Genomic DNA, 24,026 nt, shown 5'->3' with positions numbered 1-24,026 from the left:
TTTAGGATGCCCACCCATTGCAGAAAACCTTTGCTAGTCGCTTTGGATAAAAACATCTGCTAAATACCGGACATTTACCCCCTTCATGTCACATCAATACAAATACATTACCGCATGAGCAGTACAATTTAGCATGTGTGATGTTTAAATGTGTTCTGTAACGTGATGCACTGCCATCTGGAGATTGCAACACTGGCCAGAGGATTCATTCAACACTTCCTGTGAAGTATGGTCAAGCATATTAACACTGTCCAAATGTTTACCTCTTACCTGTATTAGTAAAGCTGACGTGAACATATAGTGTAATGTCACTTTAAACAAACAGGGTGTTTTTGTTCCTGTAACTGCACATAGATGAATGTGCTGCTGTCCCAATTCTGGGGGCCCTCTTCTCCGTCCCCTTAATTTTGTACTTTTTTTTTGTGTTAATTTTTAATAATAATTTTATCCCTTAATGTTATTGCACATATTTTGTATTCACCTTTTTATTTACTTGAAATACTTTGTGTAATGACCTTCCCTTTCTCTATAATAAAAAAATGTAGCCTACCCTTATGGCCTGAGTCATGTTTCCCTTACTAAGAATTCCCTATCGTATGCATAAGTATTGTCTGTAAACCATACAAGTGGAATAGGGACGAAAATGTACAATTGTAAGGCTTGTATCCTTTAAGTAACTTTACTTTGTACCTCTGTAAAGCCAAGCATATTTTGCATTTGACATCACAGTTATCAGTAAATGCAAATTCGGTTTATCTTCATTACTCTTTGGTCAGCCTGACATTTTCAGAGTAAATTCCAATGAATATTTTTGTGAATATTAAGAGCCAGAATTTAAATGACACTGCCCATGAGCAAAATGTTACACTAACTTTTTAACTCCACTGTTACTGTAAATGGACTCCCTCCCGTAGCCTACAAACACCAGGCAATATCTGGATTTACAGAAGTTAACTGAAATATTGAAACCCTATTTTGTGTACCTATGGTGTGGCAGGCTGTGTAGCTGTATGGCAAAGATCACTACGTTTTGTAGGTTTTGACAAAAACGGAACAGCTTCGTAACAGAAGAGTTAACAATGTTGTTGCTCAACAAGACAACTGCTGGAGCTCCAATAAAGTTGCTTACAAATAAACTCCAACATCAAACTAAGGAAGGACGGGGAAAACTTCAGTGGAAATCCCATTGTCATTGTGACACCGTACTCAACGGTACAAGGACAAATATTTCGTTATTTTTTACCCGTCTGTGCTACGTTGGAAAATTACAATCCTACGTATTACGTTATCACGCTGAGATTGGCTGAGATTGGTCAGTCGTTGTATATAGGCGTGTATTATACACGAGGGGCGCGTCTTTGTACACGGGGCGTGTCTTGGCAGGAGGACGCAGGACGCAGTCGGACCCTATTGGGTCACCATGCTGAGCTTCTACAATGTAACGTAAAAGTTGACGCTAGCTAGCGGATGTATGATTGCTAACTAATGTAGACACTAGCGCTAGTTGGAACGTACACTACTTGTGATTATTTTTAGCCTATGTTATTAGTTGATAGTGATGACTAGGCATCATGTTAGGTAGCAAGTAAGCAAACAATTCTCCAAGATCTCATGTCATGCACTCTTCATTTCTCCCTATCGCAAGTGTGGTCACACACATACACACAGCTGTTGAGCTTTGAACCTGGTTGCAGGACGCACTATTGGTATTGTTGTTTAAAAACGCAAAAGTAATTTTTATCCAATTACTCGATTAATCGATGGAATACTCGGTAGAATACTCAATTCCAAAAATATTCGCTAGTGGCAGCCCTAGTCAACACTGAGGTTGATTCCTGGCAACAGTTGATCCATGTGTCTCCTCCAGATGATGTTCTCAGGTGTGTAAACTGTGTAGGACACAGGGCCTGATTGTGCGACAACTGTTGCTTGTATCATACTAGATTCTAAACCATTGTTATTAGCAAATACGAAGAAGCTACAAACCCCTGTCCCGCCCCGCCTTTGGGAAGTCGGATCACACCTCCATTATGCTCATCCCTAAGAAAAAACGGTTTGCTCAATCCAATTCCACTCTCCAGGACTGCTTTGAAACAAAGGATTGGTAGATGTTCTGTGTTGCAGCTGATGGGGACATTGATGAATACACAGACTCTATCTCTGCATATATCTCTAAGTGCATTGATGATGTTGTTCCAAGGGTCAGTGTTAGGACTTTCCCAAACCAAAAGCCCTGGGTAAATGGTAATGTCCGTGCTAAGCTCATAGCACGGTCCTCTGCCTGTAACTCTGGTTACCACTTTACAATAAGACTCCATTATAAATGGTTAATACATGGTTTATAAATAGGTTATTAATAAGGTTGTAAACCCTTTGTAAGTCATTAACAAGTCCTTATAAATTAGTTATAAACACAGTTTTTAAACATTTCATACCTCCTGTACTCCCTGTACACCCTGGCAACACACAGTTCGAAACGTCATCCTAAAGTAAACACTACCATCCTGGGTCTCATCTCTAACAACGATGAGACCGCTTATAGAGATGAGGTTAGGGGCTTGGTAACATGGAGATGATCGTGGACTTCATGAAGCGGCAGAGGGGGAGGGTCAGAACCCCATACACATTGACGGAACTGTAGTGGAGAGTCTCCGACTTCAAATTCCTCGTTGTGTCCATCAAAGATGACCTCACACTCTATACCATGGGTGGGCAAACTTTTTGACGCGCGGGCCACAATGGGTTCTAAAATTTGACAGAGGGGCCGGGCCAGGAACAGATGGATGGAGTGTTTGTGTGAACTAATATTAATGACATGTAAAATGGTCGACGTGGATTTTTATAGTCGACGCGTCATTTAATAATAATAATTTTAAAAAAAAACAGTCTCTTTGCGGCAAAGAGCTGCAACGATAAGCCGACGATGTCGATTGTGATTTTTTAAAAAAATTTTGGGGCCAGATGCGCGGGCCGTACTTTGCCCATGTCTGCTCTATACTGATACAACTAAAGTAATGATCGGACATGATACTGTGATGGAAATAACGTGCATTGTTTAGTGCAACATTTGATAGGACAAAGACACCCAGCATTTTATGCAAGTTAGGGCATTAGGGAAACTTAATTGAATATCAATACACACATCTTATCAGTCAATCAGAACGCTCGTACTATCGTTGCCATATAATAAACTTTAATATTACATTTCAAAAATAAGATTGAATTTACATTCCCCCAAATATCAACATGGGCCCATCGTTGACCGACATGGACCGTTTTCGTTTTAAAATTAAAATGTATTTGTGTGGATATTGCCTAAGGGCAGGGGCTGGAAGAGGCAGGCTGACCATTTCATGACGTGGATAACTCCTAAACGGTTGACTCTACGGGAGTTTCTCAAAGTCAAGAATGTTTCATTGGTAAAACTGATTCTTCTGAGGCTAGGCAAGATTCCTTCCAAGTATTCGAAGAACAAACAATGGAACAGTCTAGCAAGTGTGCAGGTGTGCGTTGTTGAAAAGGTCCTGCCTTCAAATTCCACACTACTTAGAAAAAAAGGCTCAAGTACGATCGCTTAGGATTTTTGGTGCTTTAATAATGCAGAGGATACTCCCAACAGCATACATACTTGACTCAGTTGTTGGTAGAACTAGAAGAATCCTAGACATCTGAACACTCCTTCGGTGGGATTTGATGACACGGAACCTGAGTTGCCTGAATCCGGAAACATTTTTGGATCCTTTTGTTATCGAGTCCACACGGAGCCATGTCAATAAAAATTAGCGTCCAAACGGGAATGCTGGAGCGGAGTGCTTGAAAACGCTGTAAAGACGTCATGGAGAGTGCACATAAAGTGACAGAACATCGAGAAGAAGTCGAGATCCAACTAGCAATCTTACGATTGCTGAACGTCTTCTTTACCACCTTAAATCACTGTTACCACAGCACTCTAACAGGACTACTTAGAATTGCGCACTTCGCTATAACCCTCGTTTGTGTTAAGTTACCGTTTTGAAACTCCCATCTATAATACAAATCTTTTCAGGTCAGATATGTTCATATAGGCTATTGCTGACACTTAAAAACCGGTTTTGAACAATGGTCCGCGCAAATAATCCTGATTGGTCACAGCAACTGTATTACACAAATGTATAGGTTACCTTTAAGAGGGCCTGCACAGCACACACACACTGAGATGCTTCATGAACCACCTCCATTGCTGGATGGGAATCCAGCAATAAACTTCAGATCTACACATCCAGCCTTTTGACTTTCGTTTAAGAGTTAAAGACTCACAGTTGTTTTTTCAGCAATACAAAAAATAACTTTTGTACCTCATTTGAGTAAAAAAAACAACAAACATACAGACACCCATAGATACCATCTGTGTAGACCTTCTTGGGCACTTTATTAAATAATTATTTCTATAAAAATCTGCAGAAACAGAGGCATAAACAAACTGGAGTTTACATCGCCTAAACACACAGTCATTCTGAAGTGGTTTGCAATAAAAACTGATCCTCTTCTGTCATATGGCTTTAAGGTTTAAATGACAACTAATGGAATCATTTTCAGGATACAGAACCAGTGTATAAGACTCCACAACATGATTCAAAAAGAAAAACCAAGCAAACATAAAATTACCACCACTGTTTTTGTTATAGTTACTCGCACTGCAATATATGTTCCAAGTAATCTTCTTGATACAATGTTTGTTAAAAGATTGCAGCCTCTCACTCCAGGGCAGACCAATCACCTCGGTCATTGTCAGTTATGTGAATCAAATTTGGAATATTGAACTCTGTCCTTTCATGATTATTTTGCTCCTCAGTCCTTTGCCTTCGCCGACTAATTTGCTTCTGCAGCTGAAGCTTACTGGTGAAGAAAACTGTTTTCCATCCTAGCTCATTGGCCAATACCTCCACCCCATCTGGTACAGTGTTGTAGTGAGCCTTCAAAGTGTGTTCCCAAAATTCATCTGAGTCACACAGCTAGATAAAAACATAAAAGAACAACAGTCAGAAAAAAGAAAACACTCAATGTGGTAATAAAGACAGACTGAAAAAAAAAGAAAAGAAAAAATTTCCATTTACAAAGTAGGGTTGCAACAACTTATCAACTTAATCGACTATAAAAAATAGTTGCTAACTAACTTGAAAATTGATTATTTGGGCACAGGGCTCGAAATTGGCACCCGCCAAGCGCCAATGGCGTGTAGATTTTTGGGCTGGCGACTAAATTGTCTCCGATGCTCCGCCACTTGGCGAGTGACATTGCGGAGCAAATCTCCCGACTATTGCGCCCGTCATGGTTAAAAATAGCTTGCAACGCCAACAAGAACAGTGGGAGAAGTGAAAGGGTAACATAAAGTTCTTAGAATTTTAATACAACAATAACAATTTGCACGCGAATACAATGTTCTAATATTTTGCCAGCGAATACAAAGTTCTAATACTTTGAGCTTATAAAGTTCTAATATTTTGAGCACGAATCAAAAGTTGAAACCGACTTAGTTGACCACACGCAAGTTAACGCAGTAGAAGAGCAATGGCTGAATAAGCTTATCGCCGACCAGTGGGCTCTCGCACGCCCCCTTCAGTGAAGCAGAGGTACTGTTTGCCTTCCCTCTGTTTTTTCAATGCGGTTTTTTGTCAGATCAGTAAGACTTTAGTATAATAAGCTTTTGAATATCTATGCTGTAGTGTTAGTTGGACAATATTTATCTATCATATAGGTGTAATTTAAAAGCTTAATTTAGATATTTTTTTAGTAGACCTAATGCAGCGCTTCTTATGAGGTTAAATTAATTCATCTGAAGTACATTTTTAATAGCCAACTCTTGAATGTGCTTTTAAAAAAAAGGTCATGCAAAAGTTAATTAAATAATTAACGTATCGTGAAGGAGGGCCTTTAAGGATTCCCGGGTACAGCATGATACAGCACGTGTTGCGGCTGTCACCAGCCAATTGGGCAATATTGGTTGATTTCTTTAAATCCATTCTGAGAATGATTAACGATGATATTAAAATCATAGGTAAAGATTGTTTATATCAAACAATGTCAGAGTAGGTCTGAAAATGGCAGGTTTAATTTTGGCTGGTAAAAAATATAATTGGCTGGTAAATTTTTTCATCTACCAGCCATGTTGGCTGGTAAGGCAAAAAGTTAATTTCGAGCCCTGTTTGGGCATCATATTACATGCATTAAGTAGCTCATTAGACATATACACAAAGGTTTTTTTCTAGGTTAAGGCTTGAGTAGCTTGTCACTTTGCATAGAGATAAAACCTAAAAATGACGGCGGTAACATCCGCATGATCAACAACATTTTAATTGAAGAAAATTTCACCAAATCCTGGGCCTTTGCTAAGAGGGTTGTCCGCTGGATTGCAATGATGCAGAGATGAAGAGCCTTAGCTAACTTTAGTTCAAAATCAAAGTAAGTATGATTAGCAATTAGCCGTGACTGCTTGCATGGTATTCTGAAAGATGTGAATTTCCACTTGGCTGTTACATATCAAGATGTTGATTGACACAATAGAATGCTGGTTTAATAAGCCTAAACCTTTACATTTTAATTTATATAAACTGATTACAATAACAAGAAAGTTGCTAATTTTCCTTGCTAAGCAGGCACTATTAAGCGACTTTTGTCTCGTCACAAACACTGAATGAAAATCTTGTGATAATGAACCAACAAGATTATGCTAACCCTAACCACCTAAATTTAGGATTTTTTTTCTGCACTGGTGTGGTTGTGTACTCATTTATGGCTTTGGACCGGTATACGTTCTCATGCTTTTCATGTTCTCAAGTGAAGTAATGTGAATGTGATACTGAGAAGTCCATTAAATGTTGTACTAAACCAATCAGAGCTGTTTGGAAACAATGTTTTTTAAATTCCTTTAAATAACTGCATTAATTCATGTCAATCTGCATTGAATATAAGGTTTTATTAATTATTATTATGATTTTTTTTTTTACAACATCCCTTGATTGAATCAAGCATGGTTTAGGATTTTATTATGAAACTATTCATCTAATCGATTAGTTAGAATAAAAATCGATTATCAAAATGGTTGTTTGTTGCAGCCCTAACATAAACGTACATGGCACATCCATATTCAAAAGATAATAATCTACTCCTGGCCCGTTGCTGGCCCTCTACCATGATATGCATCAAGATCTTTGTAAGACTGTCACTGAGTGCAACTCCTCCACCTCATGTATTGACCCTGTACCTACAGCATGTTTAGGCGGCTGTTCGAAAGTGTTTCAAGTCATGTCCTGGAACACAGAACTACTAGTGCATATCCTGGATGGCTATTGGGAAAGACACAGGTGTTTATCTGTCCTTCACATGACGATATGCTATCAAAATGAACATGAGGATGGCATCAAAATGAGTTGCCTATAAAACCATACCTCAAAAAGTGTCAAATTGTTGCATAGTGTTGCTATCCAGGTGAAAATTCTATCAGGCTTTAGAATATGCCACAGCCCTAAACTGCTCTTACTAAAGTAATCAACAATGTATGTTTCCATAGTTATGCGGAAGACAGGCAACTGTACACCTCTGCTGAACCAAATGATGCTGCAGGTATAAACTCCATTACTACCTGTCTTTTGGCGATAAATAAGTGGATGAGCAATCATTTAATCTTAAAGTTAAACGAGGACAAAACTGAGATCCTACTAGTCGGAGAAATGCTGTTTAATAATTTGGGGGAAATAAACTCCCTGGATTAAATCTTAGGTTACAGGTCTTGTGACGAAAACATAATTTTTCAACCTTAGAAACATAGCTAAAGTACTACCATTTATCAATCAAAAAGATGCTGAAGAACTGATTAATGCCTTTATTTCAAGCCGGTTTGATAATTGTCATGCAATTCTAACTGGCCTCCCAGAAAAAAACACTGAGATGAGAGGCTTATTCAAAACTCTGCAGCTTGGGTATTAACCAGAACCAAGAGGAGACAGCACAAAAGTCCAGTTTTAGCTGCTCTGCACTGGCTCTCAGTAACAGTTAGAATAGATTTGAAGGTCCTTCTCCTTATATACAAAGCCCTTAATGGGCTAGGACCAAGTTACATTGCAAACTCCCTTTTCAAATACTTGCCTTTAGCGAAACTGCGATCATCATTATTGGAGGTTCCCAGCAACAGCTGCATGAAAACCCGGGACGCTGCCTTTGTCAATTACACCCCAAAGCTATAGAACATACTGCCTATATATACAGCTGCGGAAAAAATTAAGAGACCACTTCAAAATTATCAGTTTCTCTGGTTTTACTATTTATTGGTATGTGTTAAAGTAAAATGTACATTTTTGTTTTATTCTATAACCTACTGGCAACATTCCTACCAAATTTCAAATAAAAATATTGTCATTTAGATCATTTATTTGCAGAAAAATGACAATTGGTCAAAATAGCAAAAAAGATGCAGTGTCTTCAGATCTCGAAAAATGCAAAGAAAACAAGCTCATATTCATTTTTAAACTACACAATACTAATGCTTACTCTTAGGAAGAGTTCAGAAATCAATATTTGGTGGAAAAACCTTGATTTAAAATCACAACTTTCATGTGTCTTGGCATGCTCTCCACCAGTCTTTCACATTGCCGTTGGGTGACTTTATGCTACTCCTGGCGCAAGAATTCAAGCAGCTCGGCTTCTTTTCATGGCTTGTGACCATCCATCTTCCTCTTGATCACATTTCAGAGGTTTTTGATGGGATTCAGGTCTCGAAATTGGGCTGGCCATGACAGGGTCCTGATCTGGTGGTACTCCATCCACACCTTTACTGGCCTGGCTGTGTGGCATGGAGCATTGCCCTGCTGGAAAAAACATTTCTCAGAGTTGGGGAACATTGTCAGAGCTAAAGGAAGCAAGTTTTTCTTCCGGGACAACGTTGTACTTTGCCTGGCTGAGGTTTGTGAAAGACCATAAGGATTGAAAAAAGCGGACTGGAGGTTCTTTTAGTTCGTCTTCTCTGATGAGTCCAATTTTCAGCTTTGCCCAACACATGGTCGTCTGATGGTTAGACGGAGACCTGGAGAGGCCTACAAGCCAGAGAGTCTTGCACCTACTGTGAAATCGGACTCATCAGAGAAGACGAACTTAGAAGAACCTCCAGTCCGCTTTTTCAATCCTTATGGTCTTTTACAAACCTCAGCCAGGCAAAGTACAACGTGGTCCCGGAAGAAAAACTTGCTTCCTTTTGCTCTGACAATGTTCCCCAACTCTGAGAAGTGTTTTTTTCCAGCAGGGCAATGCTCCATGCCACACAGCCAGGCCAGTAAAGGTGTGGATGGAGTACCACCAGATCAGGACCCTGTCATGGCCAGCCCAATTTCGAGACCTGAATCCCATCAAAAACCTCTGAAATGTGATCAAGAGGAAGATGGATGGTCACAAGCCATGAAAAGAAGCCGAGCTGCTTGAATTCTTGCGCCAGAAGTAGCATAAAGTCACCCAACGGCAATGTGAAAGACTGGTGGAGAGCATGCCAAGACACATGAAAGTTGTGATTTTAAATCAAGGTTATTCCACCAAATATTGATTTCTGAACTCTTCCTAAGTGTAAGCATTAGTATTGTGTAGTTTAAAAATGAATATGAGCTTGTTTTCTTTGCATTATTCGAGATCTGAAGACACTGCATCAATTTTGCTATTTTGACCAATTGTCATTTTTCTGCAAATAAATGATCTAAATGACAATATTTTTATTTGAAATTTGGTAGGAATGTTGCCAGTAGGTTATAGAATAAAACTAAAATGTACATTTTCCTTTAACACATACCAATAAATAGTAAAACCAGAGAAACTGATAATTTTGAAGTGGTCTCTTAATTTTTTCCGCGGCTGTATAAGGGAAGCCAGCTCGCTCATCATCTTTAAAAGAAAGCTAAAAACATTCCTCTTCAGTCGTCACCTTAGCCTTTAACTAGCTACTAGCTACCACTATATATACACATATCTATTTTTTTCTATCTTATGTTATGCATTTTATGTATTCTATTTAGTTTATCTTAAATATTTATGCACTGCATCTTTATGTTCATTTTATTTTTATTCTATGTACTCTATCCTAGTTTTTATGTTTTATTTTTATGTGGATCCTGTGCTTGTAATTTCTTTGAGCACGTAATTTCTTTGCTGTAAAGCACTTTGAGCTGCATTGTTTTGCATGAAAGGTGCATGATATGCAATGGTGTCACCTTTCTGAGACTGCGGGAAGTTCGTCCAAGTCGTGCAATGTCCTCTAAATCGAGGTACGTCATAATCCGAAGCAGGAGTCGCCTGGGAAGACGTTCCAGGTAATCGAACTGCCCCTTACTTAGCGCGAGAGTATGTTGCAAGATGCGCTGACCGAATACCACTCTCACCTGACCTGGAAACAAAAGTAACAACCGTTTTCATAAGCATGTCCCGTCCCATCAAATCCTAATGAACTAATGTGGCAGAACAAGGTTTAGATTGCCAACAAATGGGGTTAACGTTACTCTGTAACAGGCTGTCCTCCACGTAATCTGGGTGTGATTCCCTCAATTCTCCAGGTTGTGTGCTTTCGCTTCTCAAAGAAATCTTCCACCATCTCCAAATCACCTGTAAACCATGGGTGGTCAACGTTAAGTGGTAATTGGCATTGTCCTGAAATTAAAGCTCACCAGTTAAGTCGCTTTGGTGAGAATTTGTAACTTTAGTTTAAAGCGAACGTCGCTATCTACCGTTAGATATTAGCGTTAACCTAGCTATCTAGCTATCGATAACCAAGTTTCTATCCACACTAATCCATACTGAAGCAAGATGGAAATATTATGTATATGTTGGCGGTCACAAAAACTCACATCTGATTTTGTTATTTGAAGATGGAAGTAATCTTTCATTGGAGATGGCCCTTGCCCGCTGATTTCAAACAAAGTTTCCCCTAAAAGACTCGCCATTTGTAAAGACGCTTAAAGGAAGTTACTATAGCAACGCTGGAGGTTCACGTTCCATAATACAACTACAACCTGCACATTCGATTTACTGTTGGTGTGCCGGTGGTTCAACGTTGTAATTACACTTCCGACACGTCAAACCATTACCAAGCATAGACATCCTATTACTAACGTAATAGGATGTCTATGTTACCAAGGACTGGCCAACGTCTGCTTGCGTAACTGTCACCGGCATAGACATGGAATACTGTATTCTATGTCTATGGTCACAGGGGCAAAGAAACACATTTAAGACAAGTGAATGTTTCCAAAATGGATGTCGCATTGGAAGTAAGAAATACTCAGGTCATGTAGTTGTTAAAAATCTTTTAATATATTTATACATATATTTATATATGTACACACTGACTTAACGTCCAGAATAGTGCGCTTCGTATAGTCAAAATTGCTTTCAGGGTCAAACATTACAGAGAACATTTGTGAGGTCTGCCTTAATTGTCCAGATACAGACATCAGCAGTTTTTAAAAGACCATCAGCTTCTTCTTGGTTTGTTCAGAGCATTTGTCTGTCCATCATTTTACTAGTCTAACGGCTTTATGACAATGACAAGCTGAGAATAGATTTTGATACTTTCTGACCTTTTCCAGGCAGTAGCCTAAGTAAGTGGTTGATATGAAAGACTTTTGCTATGTGGGTTTTCTTTTTACAAAATGAAATGAGGTTCCCAATTTAGAACCATTATATTCAACCACTTTTAAAGCACTTATCTTAACCTTATTGTTGCTCTGAGCACAATTACATCTGTACAAAATGTGTGCTTAAGGAGGATTGCAAATACTGATATGCAGTAGAAGCTTACTTGCGAAGTATATAAAGCAACTTGAATTGAAGCTACATAACAAATACGTATATCTTCATGATATGGCAGTGGGTTCGAAGGGTGTCCCCTCCAGCAAAAAAAAAAAAAGAGAGAAAGGTAGACTTTTCTCTGGACTTGCATGACAGGGCTTTGTTTCTTGTTTTGTAATAAGACACTCAGTGCTGTGAATCTAAAAACCTGCCTTTATAGATTTAGCTTCTTGGTGTTTCGAGTATGTGGTGGCACGGACTGTGTGTTTGTGTTTGTGTGCTTGGATGTCACGTTCGTGCTTTTGCAGCAGGATCTTCACAGGAAGGGGTTGGTGGAAGAACTTCCTGTGGGGTATGATCCTGCCGGGGCACCTCCCTGTAGGAGCAAACCAAAAACCAAGTTTTTATTCTCAACCTTAAATTCAGTCAGTCCTTCGTAAGACTTTTGTGATAACATGGTTTCCTCCAGTGGCGGCTGGTGGTTTTTAAAGTGAGGGAGGAAGGACTGTGCGCCTGGTTGCCATTGGCCTGCTTATTCCGTTGGTGGCATAAGTATATGAGATACAAGTTGTTTCAGGGTGTTTTTGTGGACTACAGTACTAGAAAATAGCAGGCAGGGATACAATTGATACAAAGCCACCAGAGTGGCACCATTGTACTTAAAAAGCTGGTGGGCAGCATGTCTTTGGACTAGACAAGGCCAGAAGGAAAGGATGCCAAGCCAATTAGTCATATCAGGCCTCCTCTTGATTCAAAAAACTACATTCTAAATTTTCGGCCTACCATTACTAAAGCTATTGGTTATTATTTGACTAATTTTATTTTCAGCTGCAATTGTTTTGACACAAGACCAAAAGTGATGCCATTTAAAATGCTCTGAATCATTCACTAACATCCTTTCCACAATATTAAACAACATGTTACAAAGGCAACAAGTAAGAGAACATTATTTCAGAACTATTAACATGGGCTGTTAGCCTAACATTGTTTGTGGCAAATGTGGATGTTAATGGATGTTTCAGAATGTTGGTCAATGTGTAGGCTAATTAGAATAGATACGAAACACATCGTGTTCTGAAACATTCATTAACAATTTCCATTCAGAATGTCAGCTGAACGTGAACAGTCAGACTAACAATAGGTGTATGAACGGTTTAAAAACAAAACAGTACAGCCGATTGTTTTTTTATGGTACCAGTGAGCTATAAGTATTTCGCATACCAGTTAGCAGTAACGGCAGCGGTTTTACCATTGGGTTTAGTGACTTGGATTTTTGGAACAGGTTTCCCTGTTTTTATGGAACTAACCTTCTCTCTGTAGCTCAATGAATGAAACGGTTTGTTCAATAAAACATTAACAATATCTTCGTTCTCCATTGCACATCCTCTTTATTTGCAATCTTTCTACAACACTCTTTAAGGGTGACGAGTTATCGATATCCTTCTGCAGAATGGTTGAAGACAGAAACTTCTTTCGGTATTAATGTCTAATCCCCTCCCTCCAACGCCAAATCAGTTGTTTATTGGTTAAGCGATGTTGGCGCAGACTCAGACGCTAGGGAGGTCTTTCCTCCCCTGGGCAATGTAAGTGAATGAGCCCCAAGAACCGCCAGTATCAGAGACAGATTACATTGATCTCAATGGGAGCCAAAGGGAGGACGTCCTCCGTGCAGTAATTTCTTGTTACGATAGGGGGTGCTTATGTTATTTTAACTCAGGGAAACAAATTATAATATGCATATTATTAAATACTGATATCAAACTGCATTTTTAAAGGAGTTTAGTCAGTTCAAATACAAAAATACATTTCTCAAAAAGTTTGGGGAGGTTCTTCCTCCGTTTCCCCAATGGAAGAACCTCCACTGTCTTCCTCTGATCATAAAGCTCACCATGAATGGATTGTTAGACATGACCGGGGCTGCAATCCCCTGTCCAAAAGAGGTCATGGGAGGTTTGGCCTGTCCATAGACTGGGTAGCCAGCGCCTGAGGGGGAGTAAGGGGACAGGTTATGTCAAAAAACACCTCAGCTAGTAAACACACACACACACACACACACACACAATTTTTTTGTCCAACCTTCTTGATGACCAACCTGCATTTCAAATAACATTTAAAATAAGTTTTAAATCAACTTTTTTGGTGTGATTTTGTTGATACAGTGCCCTCCGCAATTATTGGCACCCTTAGTGAATGTGCCCAAAACAGGCTATGAAAAAATATTTGTTTGCTGTTTATCCTCTTGGTCTTTCACTCAAAATATTTACAAAAATCTTACCTTTTCATTGAAATAAAATTATTGAAAGAATTTTTTTTTTTTTTCATTAAATAAATACTATTCTCCTAAACAGGTGTGCCACAATTATTGGCACCCCTTAATTTAATGTTTTGAGCAGCCTCCCTTTACCAAGATAACAGCTCCAAGTCTTCTCCTATAATGTGTGATGAGGTTGGTGAACACATGGCACAGACCTGAGACCATTCCTACATACAGTATCTCTGCAGATCCTTCAGATTCTGAGGTCAACACATTTGCAGATTCGGCTTCAGCTCTTCCCACAGATTTTCTATGGGGTTTAGGTCTGGGGACTGTGATGGCCATGGCAAAACCTTTATTCTGCTGTCGGTGAACCATTTTTGTGTTGATTTTGAGGTGTGCTTCGGATCATTGTCCTGCTGGGATGTCCAACCACGGCCCATTTTAAGCTTCCTAGAGGGGAGCTGTTAGGTTTTTATTTAATATCTGCTGGTATTTGATGGAGTACATGATACCATGTATCCTAACAAGATGTCCAGGGCCTTTGGAAGAAAAACAGCCCAACAACATCAGAGATCCGCCACCATACTTCAATGTGGGTATGGGGTGCTCTTCTGTATGGCTATCTTTCTGTCTACGCCAAACCCACCTTTGATGTTTGTTGCCAAGAAGCCTTATTTTGGTCTCATCTGACCATATAACTCTAATATAAAAGTCTGACTTACATTTGGCAAACTGTAGGCACTTTAGTTTGTTGTTGATTGACAGCAGAGGCTTTTTCTGATAACCCTCCAAAACAACTTGAGGTGATGTAGGTGCAGTCTGATGGTAGTTTGGAGACTTTCTGACCCCAAGACTTAACTAACCTCTGCAATTATCCAGCTGTGATCCTTGGAGATTCTTTTACCAGTCGAACCATCCTCCTCACGGTGAGTGGGATTAATTTACAGATAGGTCCTCTTCCAGGCTGATTCCTGACATCTCCTGTCGCTTTTAACTTCTTAACTATTGCCCTGATTGTGGAAGTGGGTATTTCCAACTGTTTAGATATTTTCTTATTTCCCTAAATCCGGATTTCAGCAGCTCAACAACTTTTTGTCGCACTTTGACACTGAGTTCTTTTGTCTTTCCCATCTTGATGAATGACTAAGGGTATTTGGCATGTGTCACCTCATATTTATACCTCAGTGAAGCAGGAAGCCATGGTTGACCACTTAAGAGTTCTTAATGAAACAGGTGAACTCAAAAATGTAAAACATGACTGGTAATATACTTCAGTTCGATTTTAATTATAGGATTTTCTAGGGGTGCCAATAATTGTGGCACCCATGTTTTGGAGAAAAATATTTTATGTAATGTCAAAAAAAATATTTCTTTCAAGAATTTTAATTTGATGAAAAGGTAAGATTTTTGTGAATATTTTGAGGGAAAGACCAAGATGATAAACAGCAAAGATATATTTTTTCATAGCCTGTTTTGGTCACATTCACTAAGGGTGCCAATAATTGTAGAGGGCACTGTATATAGCCGCAAAAAAAATTAAGAGACCACTTCAAAATTATCAGTTTCTCTGGTTTTACTATTTAGTGGAATGTGTTAAAAGTAAATTCTATAAACTACTGACAACATTTCTACCAAATTTAAAATAAAAATATTGTCATTTAGAGCATTTATTTGCAGAAAAATGATAAATTGGTCAAAATAGCAAAAAAGATGCCGTGTTCTCAGATCTCGAATAATGCAAAGAAAACAAGTTCATATTCATTTTTAAACAACGCAATACTAATGTTTTAACTTAAAAAGAGAAATCAATATTTGTTGGAATAAAAAAAAAATGCTATTTTGACCAATTGTCATTTTTCTGCAAATAAATGCTCTACATGACAATATTTTTATTTTAAATTTGGTAGAAATGTTGTCAGTAGTTTTTAGAATAAAACGAAAATTTTCAAATTACTTTAACACATCCCAATAAATAGTAAAACCAGAGAAACTGATAATTTTGAAATGGTCTCTTATTTTTTTCCGCGGCTGTATGTCTCTTGTAATTATTAGAACAATTTGTTTAATCACCAATATATATGTATATAAAAAAAATAGTAATAGAGTACAGGAGTTTTTCAGTGTTCCAAAGAAAAAAAATCCCTATGAAAAAATTAATGGGTTTTTGCTAAATTGGCGAAAATAAGGTGGAAATGAAAAAATGGCATTAGAAAACCTTGGCAAATTGTTTGGTGAGTTAAAATGTAGTTCAGTCATTATGTAACAATTTTATCATAAAATAACATCTTTCAAATAATATTGTTGGTACACCGACTTGTAATACAGAGAATGGCGTCCACTGCTACATCATGCCAGGTAGGCCTGTTATTGCACTATATAACAGGGCACCACACCTCTAACAAGAAGTACGTAATGCTTAATGGCACCATCTCAAACAACCACAACTAGACCCTTCTGCTAGCTAAAAGAAGAAGCTAGCATAGTATTCTCTGTATGGACATCATGGCAGAGGTGACAAAGAAATCGAGGAAGAGGAAGTCGTTGTCGGAGGAAGAGAAAAAGAGAGTAACTGAGCAACAGGCTGAACAAGAGTAGGTCTCAGACTGGCTGTTACTCGTTGGCTAGAGCTTAAAGAGACAAAAGGATGCAAGCCAGATGCCGAGCTGGACTGCTCCTGTTAAACTAGTCAATAATAACGTATTAGCAAAGTATCCTACAGGTTGCACGGGATTGGAAGTTGGGGAAAAAAAAAAAAAAAAAAAAAACTGTTGTACAGATGTTGTTCATTTCTTTCCATATAGTTTATTCCTAGGTAGCCAAGTTGCTATAGAAATGATGCGTTCTGTTCTGAGCCAGTTCGTCATCAGCAACAAACTTTGAAACCACAGACAAGACTTTGACACTCTTCATCTTTATTGAGGGACACTTAAATTCACCTTGACTGGGAATCGAACCTGGGTTGAGTGCTTGTAAGGCAACATGTTATAGACTGTACTAACTTGGAAACAAAATGTAAGGGGGCGGGTGACTATTAAATTAACACTTGACATGATCTGTAGCAATAGTTCCAATCTTACCCCCTTGTAATTCCGTAGTAATAGTTTCAAAGTTTTTGAAAACACTGTCTATTCCAAAAGATTATTATGTGAAACAGATGCTTACAGCTTAAAAAAAAGATGTTCTGTGTGAACACATACTATGAGGTGTCAAAAGACCCAGCAATAGCGCAGCTCTAAAAATAGAGCTTATATGTAGAGACAACATTTATTCATTCTTGATTGAAGAGCTCAGTAACATTAGTTAAAGAAGTGATACCTATCCAACAGCAGTTTACCCCATATTACTCTCTCTTTCTATATATGCAGTATATAAAGCTGCTGCAAAAAATTAAGAGACCACTTTAAAATTATCAGTTTCTCTGGTTTTACTATTTATTGGTAAGTGTTTGAGTAAAATTGACATTTTTGTATTTCTATAAACTGCTGACAACATTTTTACTAAATTTCAAATACAAATATCGTCATTTAGGGCATTTATTTGCAGAAAAAGGAGAATTGGTCAAAATAACAAAAAGATGCAGTGTTTCCAGATGTCGTATAATGCAAAGAAAACAAGCTCATATTCATTTTTGAACAACACAATATTAATGTTTTAACTTTGGAAGAGTTCAGAAATCAATATTTGGTGGAATAACCTTGATTTAAAACCACAGCTTTCATGTGTCTTGGCATGCTCTCCACCAGTCTTTCATATTGCCGTTGGGTAACTTTATACCACTCCTGGCGCAAAAATTCAAGTAGCTCAGCTTTGTTTGACGGCTTGTGACCCATCATCCATCGTCTCTTGATCACATTCCAGAGGTTTTTAATGGGATTCAGGTCTGGACATTGGGCTGGCCATGACAGGGTCCTGATGTGGTGGTCCTTCATCCACACCTTCACTGACCTGGCTGTGTGGAATGGAGCATTGTCCTGCTGGAAAACCCCCTCCTTAGAGTTTGGGAACATTGTCAAGTTTGATAACGGCCTCAGCTCTTCTGTATTGTTGGGTCTAGTGGACCTAATTTTCCTCTTGACGATACCCCATCGATTCTCAATGGGGTTCAGATCAGTCTGGTTGGCTGGCTAATCAAGCACAGCAATACCATGGGTAGCAAACCAGTTACCAGTTGTTTTGGCACTGTGGGCATGTGCCAAGTCCTGCTGGAAAAGGATATCAGCATCTCCATAAAGCTTGTCAGAAGACGGAAGCATGAAGGGCTTCAAAATCTACTGGTAGAAGGCTGCATTGACTCTGGACTTGCACAGTGGACCAACACCAGCAGATGACATGGCATCCCAAATCATCACTGACTGTGGAAACTTCAAGTAGCTGGGATTCTGTGCCTCTCCACTCTTTCTCCAGACTCTGGAACCTTGATTTACAAATTAAATGCAAAATTTCCACTGAGCAACTGTCTAGTTCTTTTTCTCATTTGCTCAGGTAAGACGCTTTTGACATTGTCTCTGGTTCAGGAGTGGCTTGACACTAGGAATGCGACACTTTACCATTTCCTGGACACGTCTGTGCGTGGTGGCTCTTGATGCACTGACTCCAGCCTTAGTCCACTCCTTGTGAAGCTCCCCCAATTTCATGAATCTGCTTTAATTGACAATTATCTCGAGGCTGCAGTCATGCCTGTTGCTTGTGCACCTTTTCCTACCATGCTTCCCGTCAGCTTTCCATTGTGGTTTCCTTTAATATGCTTTGATACAGCACTCTGCGAACAGCTAGCCCTTTCAGCAATTACTTTCTGTGGCTCACCCTGCTCATGGAGGGTGCCAATGAGTGTCTTCTGGACAACTGTCAAGTCAGCAGTCTTCCCCATGATTGTGGTTGTGTGTACTGAACCAGACTGAGACATTGAAGGCTCAGGAAACCTTTGCAGGTATTTTGAGTTAACTGGCTGATTATAGCTCTTCTGAGGTTGATATTTCTGTATTTAAAATTCTTTATTCTAATATTTTGAGGTACTGGGTTTTGATTTCTATGAACTGTAAGCCGTAATCATCAAGATTAAAACAAAAAAGGCTTGAAACATGCCTCTTAATGTGTAATGTAACTTATTGAATGGAATTATGGGGAAAAAATTACTTTTCCACGATATTCCAATTTTTTTAGATGCACCTGTATATATCCCTACCCTAAATTACAGATAACCTATTATGCTTTTCCAGTTTTCCACTTTCCTGTAGTTTGTTAAATAGATTTTTTTGTTGTCTAAGATGACACAGTCTTATAATACAATCCTTATTGCGCACCTAGCTGACCATCAGAGGACAATGATTGAAGGGCTCAGCAGTTAGAGAAACTGAAGCTAGACAACACCAGTGAACAGTATAATCTCTAACGTTATGTAGCTACAGTGCTAACTTGTAATGTTTTAAGTAACCTTTTATTGGAGCTGGCCCTTGGTCACTGATTTCAAACAAATGTTCCCCGTTATTTGTAAAGACGCTTTAAGGACGGTACCATAGCAACACTGGGGATAGACAGGCAGACACATTATGTAGCCAGGTTCCCAGGATACCCTCAATATTTCTACGACAGCGAGGGTAGACACATTATGCAGGTTTTTTTAAAACATCTGTTTTTAAGGAATGATTTTAAGTAGTTTTAGCCCTTGCCTTTGGTCAGTTATGAAACAGAGAGAACCTCATCCAAGATCCAGAACTATCTCAATATGATCAGTCTGACACAGGGTTAACAATTTTTGGCACACTTTTGGCAAGATACACATGCTTTTATGTCCTCTCTCACATTATCATGAAGAGGAAAAAAGCCATTAACTTTAACTGTATCTCACGCCAAAAAACACACCTTCTCAGAACCCATGAAGAAAGCAGGATGGGTCAGCTAAAACTCTCCCAGAGAGACAGACACACACAGAGCACATTTGTGTGACGGAAATCCACCATGGAACTCACCATTGGGCTGTTGGTGGTATGCAGAAGGCTGAGCATAGGGTGCATGGCCTGGGAAGGCCTGCTGGAAGGTCCCACTGAAGCTGGTGGGTAGGCAGTAACTGCTGGAGTTCCCAAAGCCAGCCGGCATACTCATGGAGCCTGCTCCAAATGAGGCTGTAACATTCAGAATGACATCAACAACACTGAAGCACATTTTTTGGTTTTCTTTCCCACATCTTTTTTTCTACACTAAACTTACAAAAATGTTGAAAGTACTTCAATTTACAGCCCCAAAAGAGAGAGAAATGTTCAGCAATTACATTTTAAAATATTTTTTTAAAATATTATCTAACAAGTTCTTGGATTATGATGCTCCACTTAATTTAGTACTTAACATCAACTGGGAATACTGTGCTGTGGTTACTGGCATTATCTTTGAGGTACACAAGATATGTTTGCCAAAGGCCATTTTGTACCTGGAGCTGAAGCTCTGCCATTAGTTTGGAAGGGGTTGGTGGACATGGGCTCAGGGGCCATACCAGCAGCTACAAAGGGGTTTGTGGATGGAGCAGCTAAAACAAAAACAAAGACGCATCTATAAGATTCCATACATTTACAAATGTACAAATTCGGCCAATTAAAAAAAAATACATTTAAGGTTCAAATTCTTACCAACACTGTTCTAAAGTACAGAAATACAAACAAACAACAACAAAAAACAGACCAACTCAATCCTCCGTAATGGAAAAAAAAATGGTCTCACCTACAAAGCCTTGTTGCATGGCCGGTAGTGTTGGCTGGGATGGGGTGGCTCCTGGCACCGCTCCAAACACACTCCTGGATTAGAAAGATGACCATCTCAATAAAACATCATCATTAAAAAAAGCAGACTTTGAGAGACAACTAAGGATGCATTACCATCAGTCATTGTGCCTTGACACTCACCCCTGAACAGCACTTCCTGTGGGCGCTGAGTAGCTGTGGGCACTATCCAGCTCGGCCAGGGCTGCATAGCGGTCCCCGAATGCTGTGGAGGGGGGAGTGGGTGCCGAGGCCATGCTGGAGAGTGAGGGCACGGACACCCCTCCACCTGCAGGCAGAAGAGCTCACTACAGTCAGGTCAGTTAAAATATCAGACAATGGTACCATTATGTTTGCAAATTGAGCAGGCTGTTATTAACTTTAGTTTAGGGATGAAAATGCTCATTTACACGGAAATGTAGTCCACTGGGCACTGCATAAAAAAAACTCAACTGCTTTGCACTACCTATAACATGTTGGTTTGCTCTGCTACAATCTCAGACTGATTTTTCCTTAGCACCAGTGAAGAGAAATGGAGGGGACAAATTACACACAATGTGGTATTATATATAAACAATAGTAGAAATCCACAGACAGTCAGGGAATGCTATAGGGGACCTGCACACTGTGAACAGGCAGGGTGTCAAGGTGGGAGTTCTAAGTGTCATGTGGAGGTTATACCTGTATGAGAGGGGTGAGTGAAGGGCTGGGTGGATGGTGAGGTACCAAAATGCGAGGACGATGACCCACTGGAATTTCCAAATGAGTCAAAATTGGCAAAGTCTGTGTTTGAGTTACTTTGCACTGTAGCAGTCACAAACATGAGACACAAGACCAAAAGTGAGGAGGAAAACAGAACAAAAAACGATGAAGAAAACCAACTGAAAACTACACAGTAACTAAAAGCATGCTGGTAACATTCATAGAACCTGCATTTATATAAGTGGCCACGTGCCATGCTAAGCAATTTCAGGCGGTCAAGCACATCTTGTTTGTATGGCTGAACAAGAAGAAAACCAGTATCACTTCAATGTTATGAGAAACAAATGAAGGACAGTGAGAAAGCAAAATGATATGTCTGAACTGTTTAATACAGTCAGGTCTAAGCATAGAGGACATACAAGGCACACATACTACAGGACAGAGACTACAACACCTGAGGGCCGGCTGAAATGTGCAAAGTTTGCAAAGCTGGTGGAGCCTGCTGTCTGAGAGGGTGGAGCTGCAAATATGTCTCCACCAAGGTCCGAAAGGAGGTCAAACTTTTTCTCTGACTGAGGCTGGCCTCGACTGATCACCGGGGACTAAGAAGAGAGTGGGAAGAAACACATGTGGGAAGAGGGAGAGAGATAGAGAATACGAGAGAAAACACTTGCGTTGAGAGTATCCAGTACGGCTATGGATCCATGGTGTGTACATAATATGAAACTGTTTTTAACTGTCTACAGAGTTCTGCTACATATTGGTAGACATTTTTGGACAACCCTTGCTTTGTCTCTTGCTATGAATGAATGAATGAATCCTGACTGGAGGTGTTATTTGCCTGTTGTTTGTCATTTAGAGTATAAATTAAGTCCAAGCTATCAGCAGTGGTTTGGTAGTGCAGAGAGAGTTCTGAGGCTGATACCTGGTTGGACAGTGTCTTGCTCAGATGCAGGGTTCTCAGAGGCTGCACCTCTGGGGTACTGCTTGTACTGCTGGCAGAGGACCCAGAGATGGAGGCTTGAACGGAAGCAATCACTTTGGCCTGTTTTGGGGGGACATACCTGCACGCAAAAAGAAAGATAGTTAAAGAAAGTTTGAGCAAAATGCTACAATAATGTTCAATGATATGATCATAGGTGCATAGGCGCACACACGGCTTACCATCTTTTCTTTTCATATTTTTCTTGGAGGAACTCCTTGACTTTCTGTGGTTCACGAAAGTCTGGGACAGCGGAGCTTCTGTCATCATAAAGCCCGAGCCAAATGTGTTTACAAACCTAGGAAAGGGAGTAAATGTGTGGGAGGAATTAATTAAATGAATCAGCTGTAGGAGAAAGCAAGTGGAAAACAGCTTTAGAATGGAGATCAGAAACACTGCAAACTGCATGACTGAGCTTCAACTGTTTAGCAATAGAACACTACCCTGAAAACATGCAAAAAATAATTTGCAATCGATAGCAATGGCGCATATAAAATGCTTGATCATTAGTACCTTGAGAGATGCCATACCTCATTGCTGTGTTTCTGTAAAAAATCAATTTCCTGTTGTGTGAAGGTCGTCATAGAGATTGACTTCACACGGTGGGGTGGATTGAGACCACGCCTTGGGGAGACATAGGACGAATATTACACAAAATGTTTGTAAATGTGCTGGGTGTTCTTAGTAACCAAAGTAACTATTTGACATGGCAAGTATCAGTTGTTTGCTGGACCTCTGTCAATTGTATTGTGAGTTTCTAACTGCACTTCGAATTTCATAAAGTTTTTACAGACTGAAGCAGGACTCAAAAACGCCGATCAAATAGCCGACGCACTGACAGCAAAGCCCATCACACTTTTAATATATCAACTCAAATAAGAAATGCATTTAGCTAATCCAACCGATTTTCAAGCCAGAGCAACTTTATGTCATCAAGTCAAAAGACAATAGAGGCCTATTCGAAATCTTCTGTGGAGGCCACCGGTGATGGTTTTATTATGACTAGGTGGAAATGGGAGATGAATCCGTTATGGCCGGCTAACGAGGCTACATTAAGCTGTTTCCACTATATAGATGTGAGCATACATTAGGTCCCTGAGAGGAATGATGATTCGTGAAACTACATCAGCAACTGCAACGTAGACTTCTACTTGTACTTACAGAATCCCGGAACAGGTGGTACAAACGAACGAGCCCACTGTCATGTTGGCGTAGGTCGGGCCGCGCTGGTCGCAATCAAAGCATTTCCTATTGGCAGGCAAACTAGTCATTTCCCGGAGCATCTTCAAGTGCTTCTCCTCCTGTTTTCTCTTTGCACTCGCCGCCATGACCGATGTAAGCGCAGGCCGTCGCGGGAGAGGATGATACAGTAAAATAAATGATGTATTCAGCTCATAAACAGACCAAACAGCTATCTTAAAACTATCCAGTGGTCTTCCAGGGACACGGCTATCGCACAGAAATCGTTCTTCTACGGAATAGTTTTGTTTTCCTGATAGGTACCGCCACCCGCTGTATTGGAGGGTGTCATTAAAAAAAAGTT

At 39.6% G+C, this 24,026-nt stretch overlaps 2 protein-coding genes across 2 annotated transcripts; both read right to left on the bottom strand.

Moving 5' to 3' along the window:
- Nucleotides 1-4,733: 4,733 nt before the first annotated feature.
- On the bottom strand, nt 4,734-10,949 carry fbxo36b (F-box protein 36b; the record flags this gene model as incomplete). The annotated part of the gene is made up of 4 exons (XM_080837240.1): nt 4,734-4,991; nt 10,224-10,396; nt 10,509-10,611; nt 10,854-10,949. The coding sequence occupies 4 exons, from the start codon at nt 10,947-10,949 to the stop codon at nt 4,734-4,736; spliced, it is 630 nt and encodes a 209-aa protein (XP_080693366.1).
- Nucleotides 10,950-11,993: 1,044 nt separating this feature from the next.
- agfg1b (ArfGAP with FG repeats 1b) lies at nt 11,994-23,811 on the bottom strand (the record flags this gene model as incomplete). The annotated part of the gene is made up of 12 exons (XM_080837117.1): nt 11,994-12,172; nt 13,685-13,779; nt 20,020-20,172; nt 20,475-20,570; nt 20,762-20,835; nt 20,944-21,088; nt 21,481-21,603; nt 21,956-22,103; nt 22,427-22,565; nt 22,666-22,781; nt 23,014-23,107; nt 23,645-23,811. The coding sequence occupies 12 exons, from the start codon at nt 23,809-23,811 to the stop codon at nt 12,113-12,115; spliced, it is 1,410 nt and encodes a 469-aa protein (XP_080693243.1). The 3' UTR covers nt 11,994-12,112.
- Nucleotides 23,812-24,026: the final 215 nt, after the last annotated feature.

The sequence above is a fragment of the Sprattus sprattus genome (genome assembly GCF_963457725.1).
Source record: "Sprattus sprattus genome assembly, chromosome: 4".
NCBI classification, from domain to species: Eukaryota; Metazoa; Chordata; class Actinopteri; order Clupeiformes; family Clupeidae; genus Sprattus; species Sprattus sprattus.
This window is presented reverse-complemented; position numbering and strand designations above follow the sequence as displayed.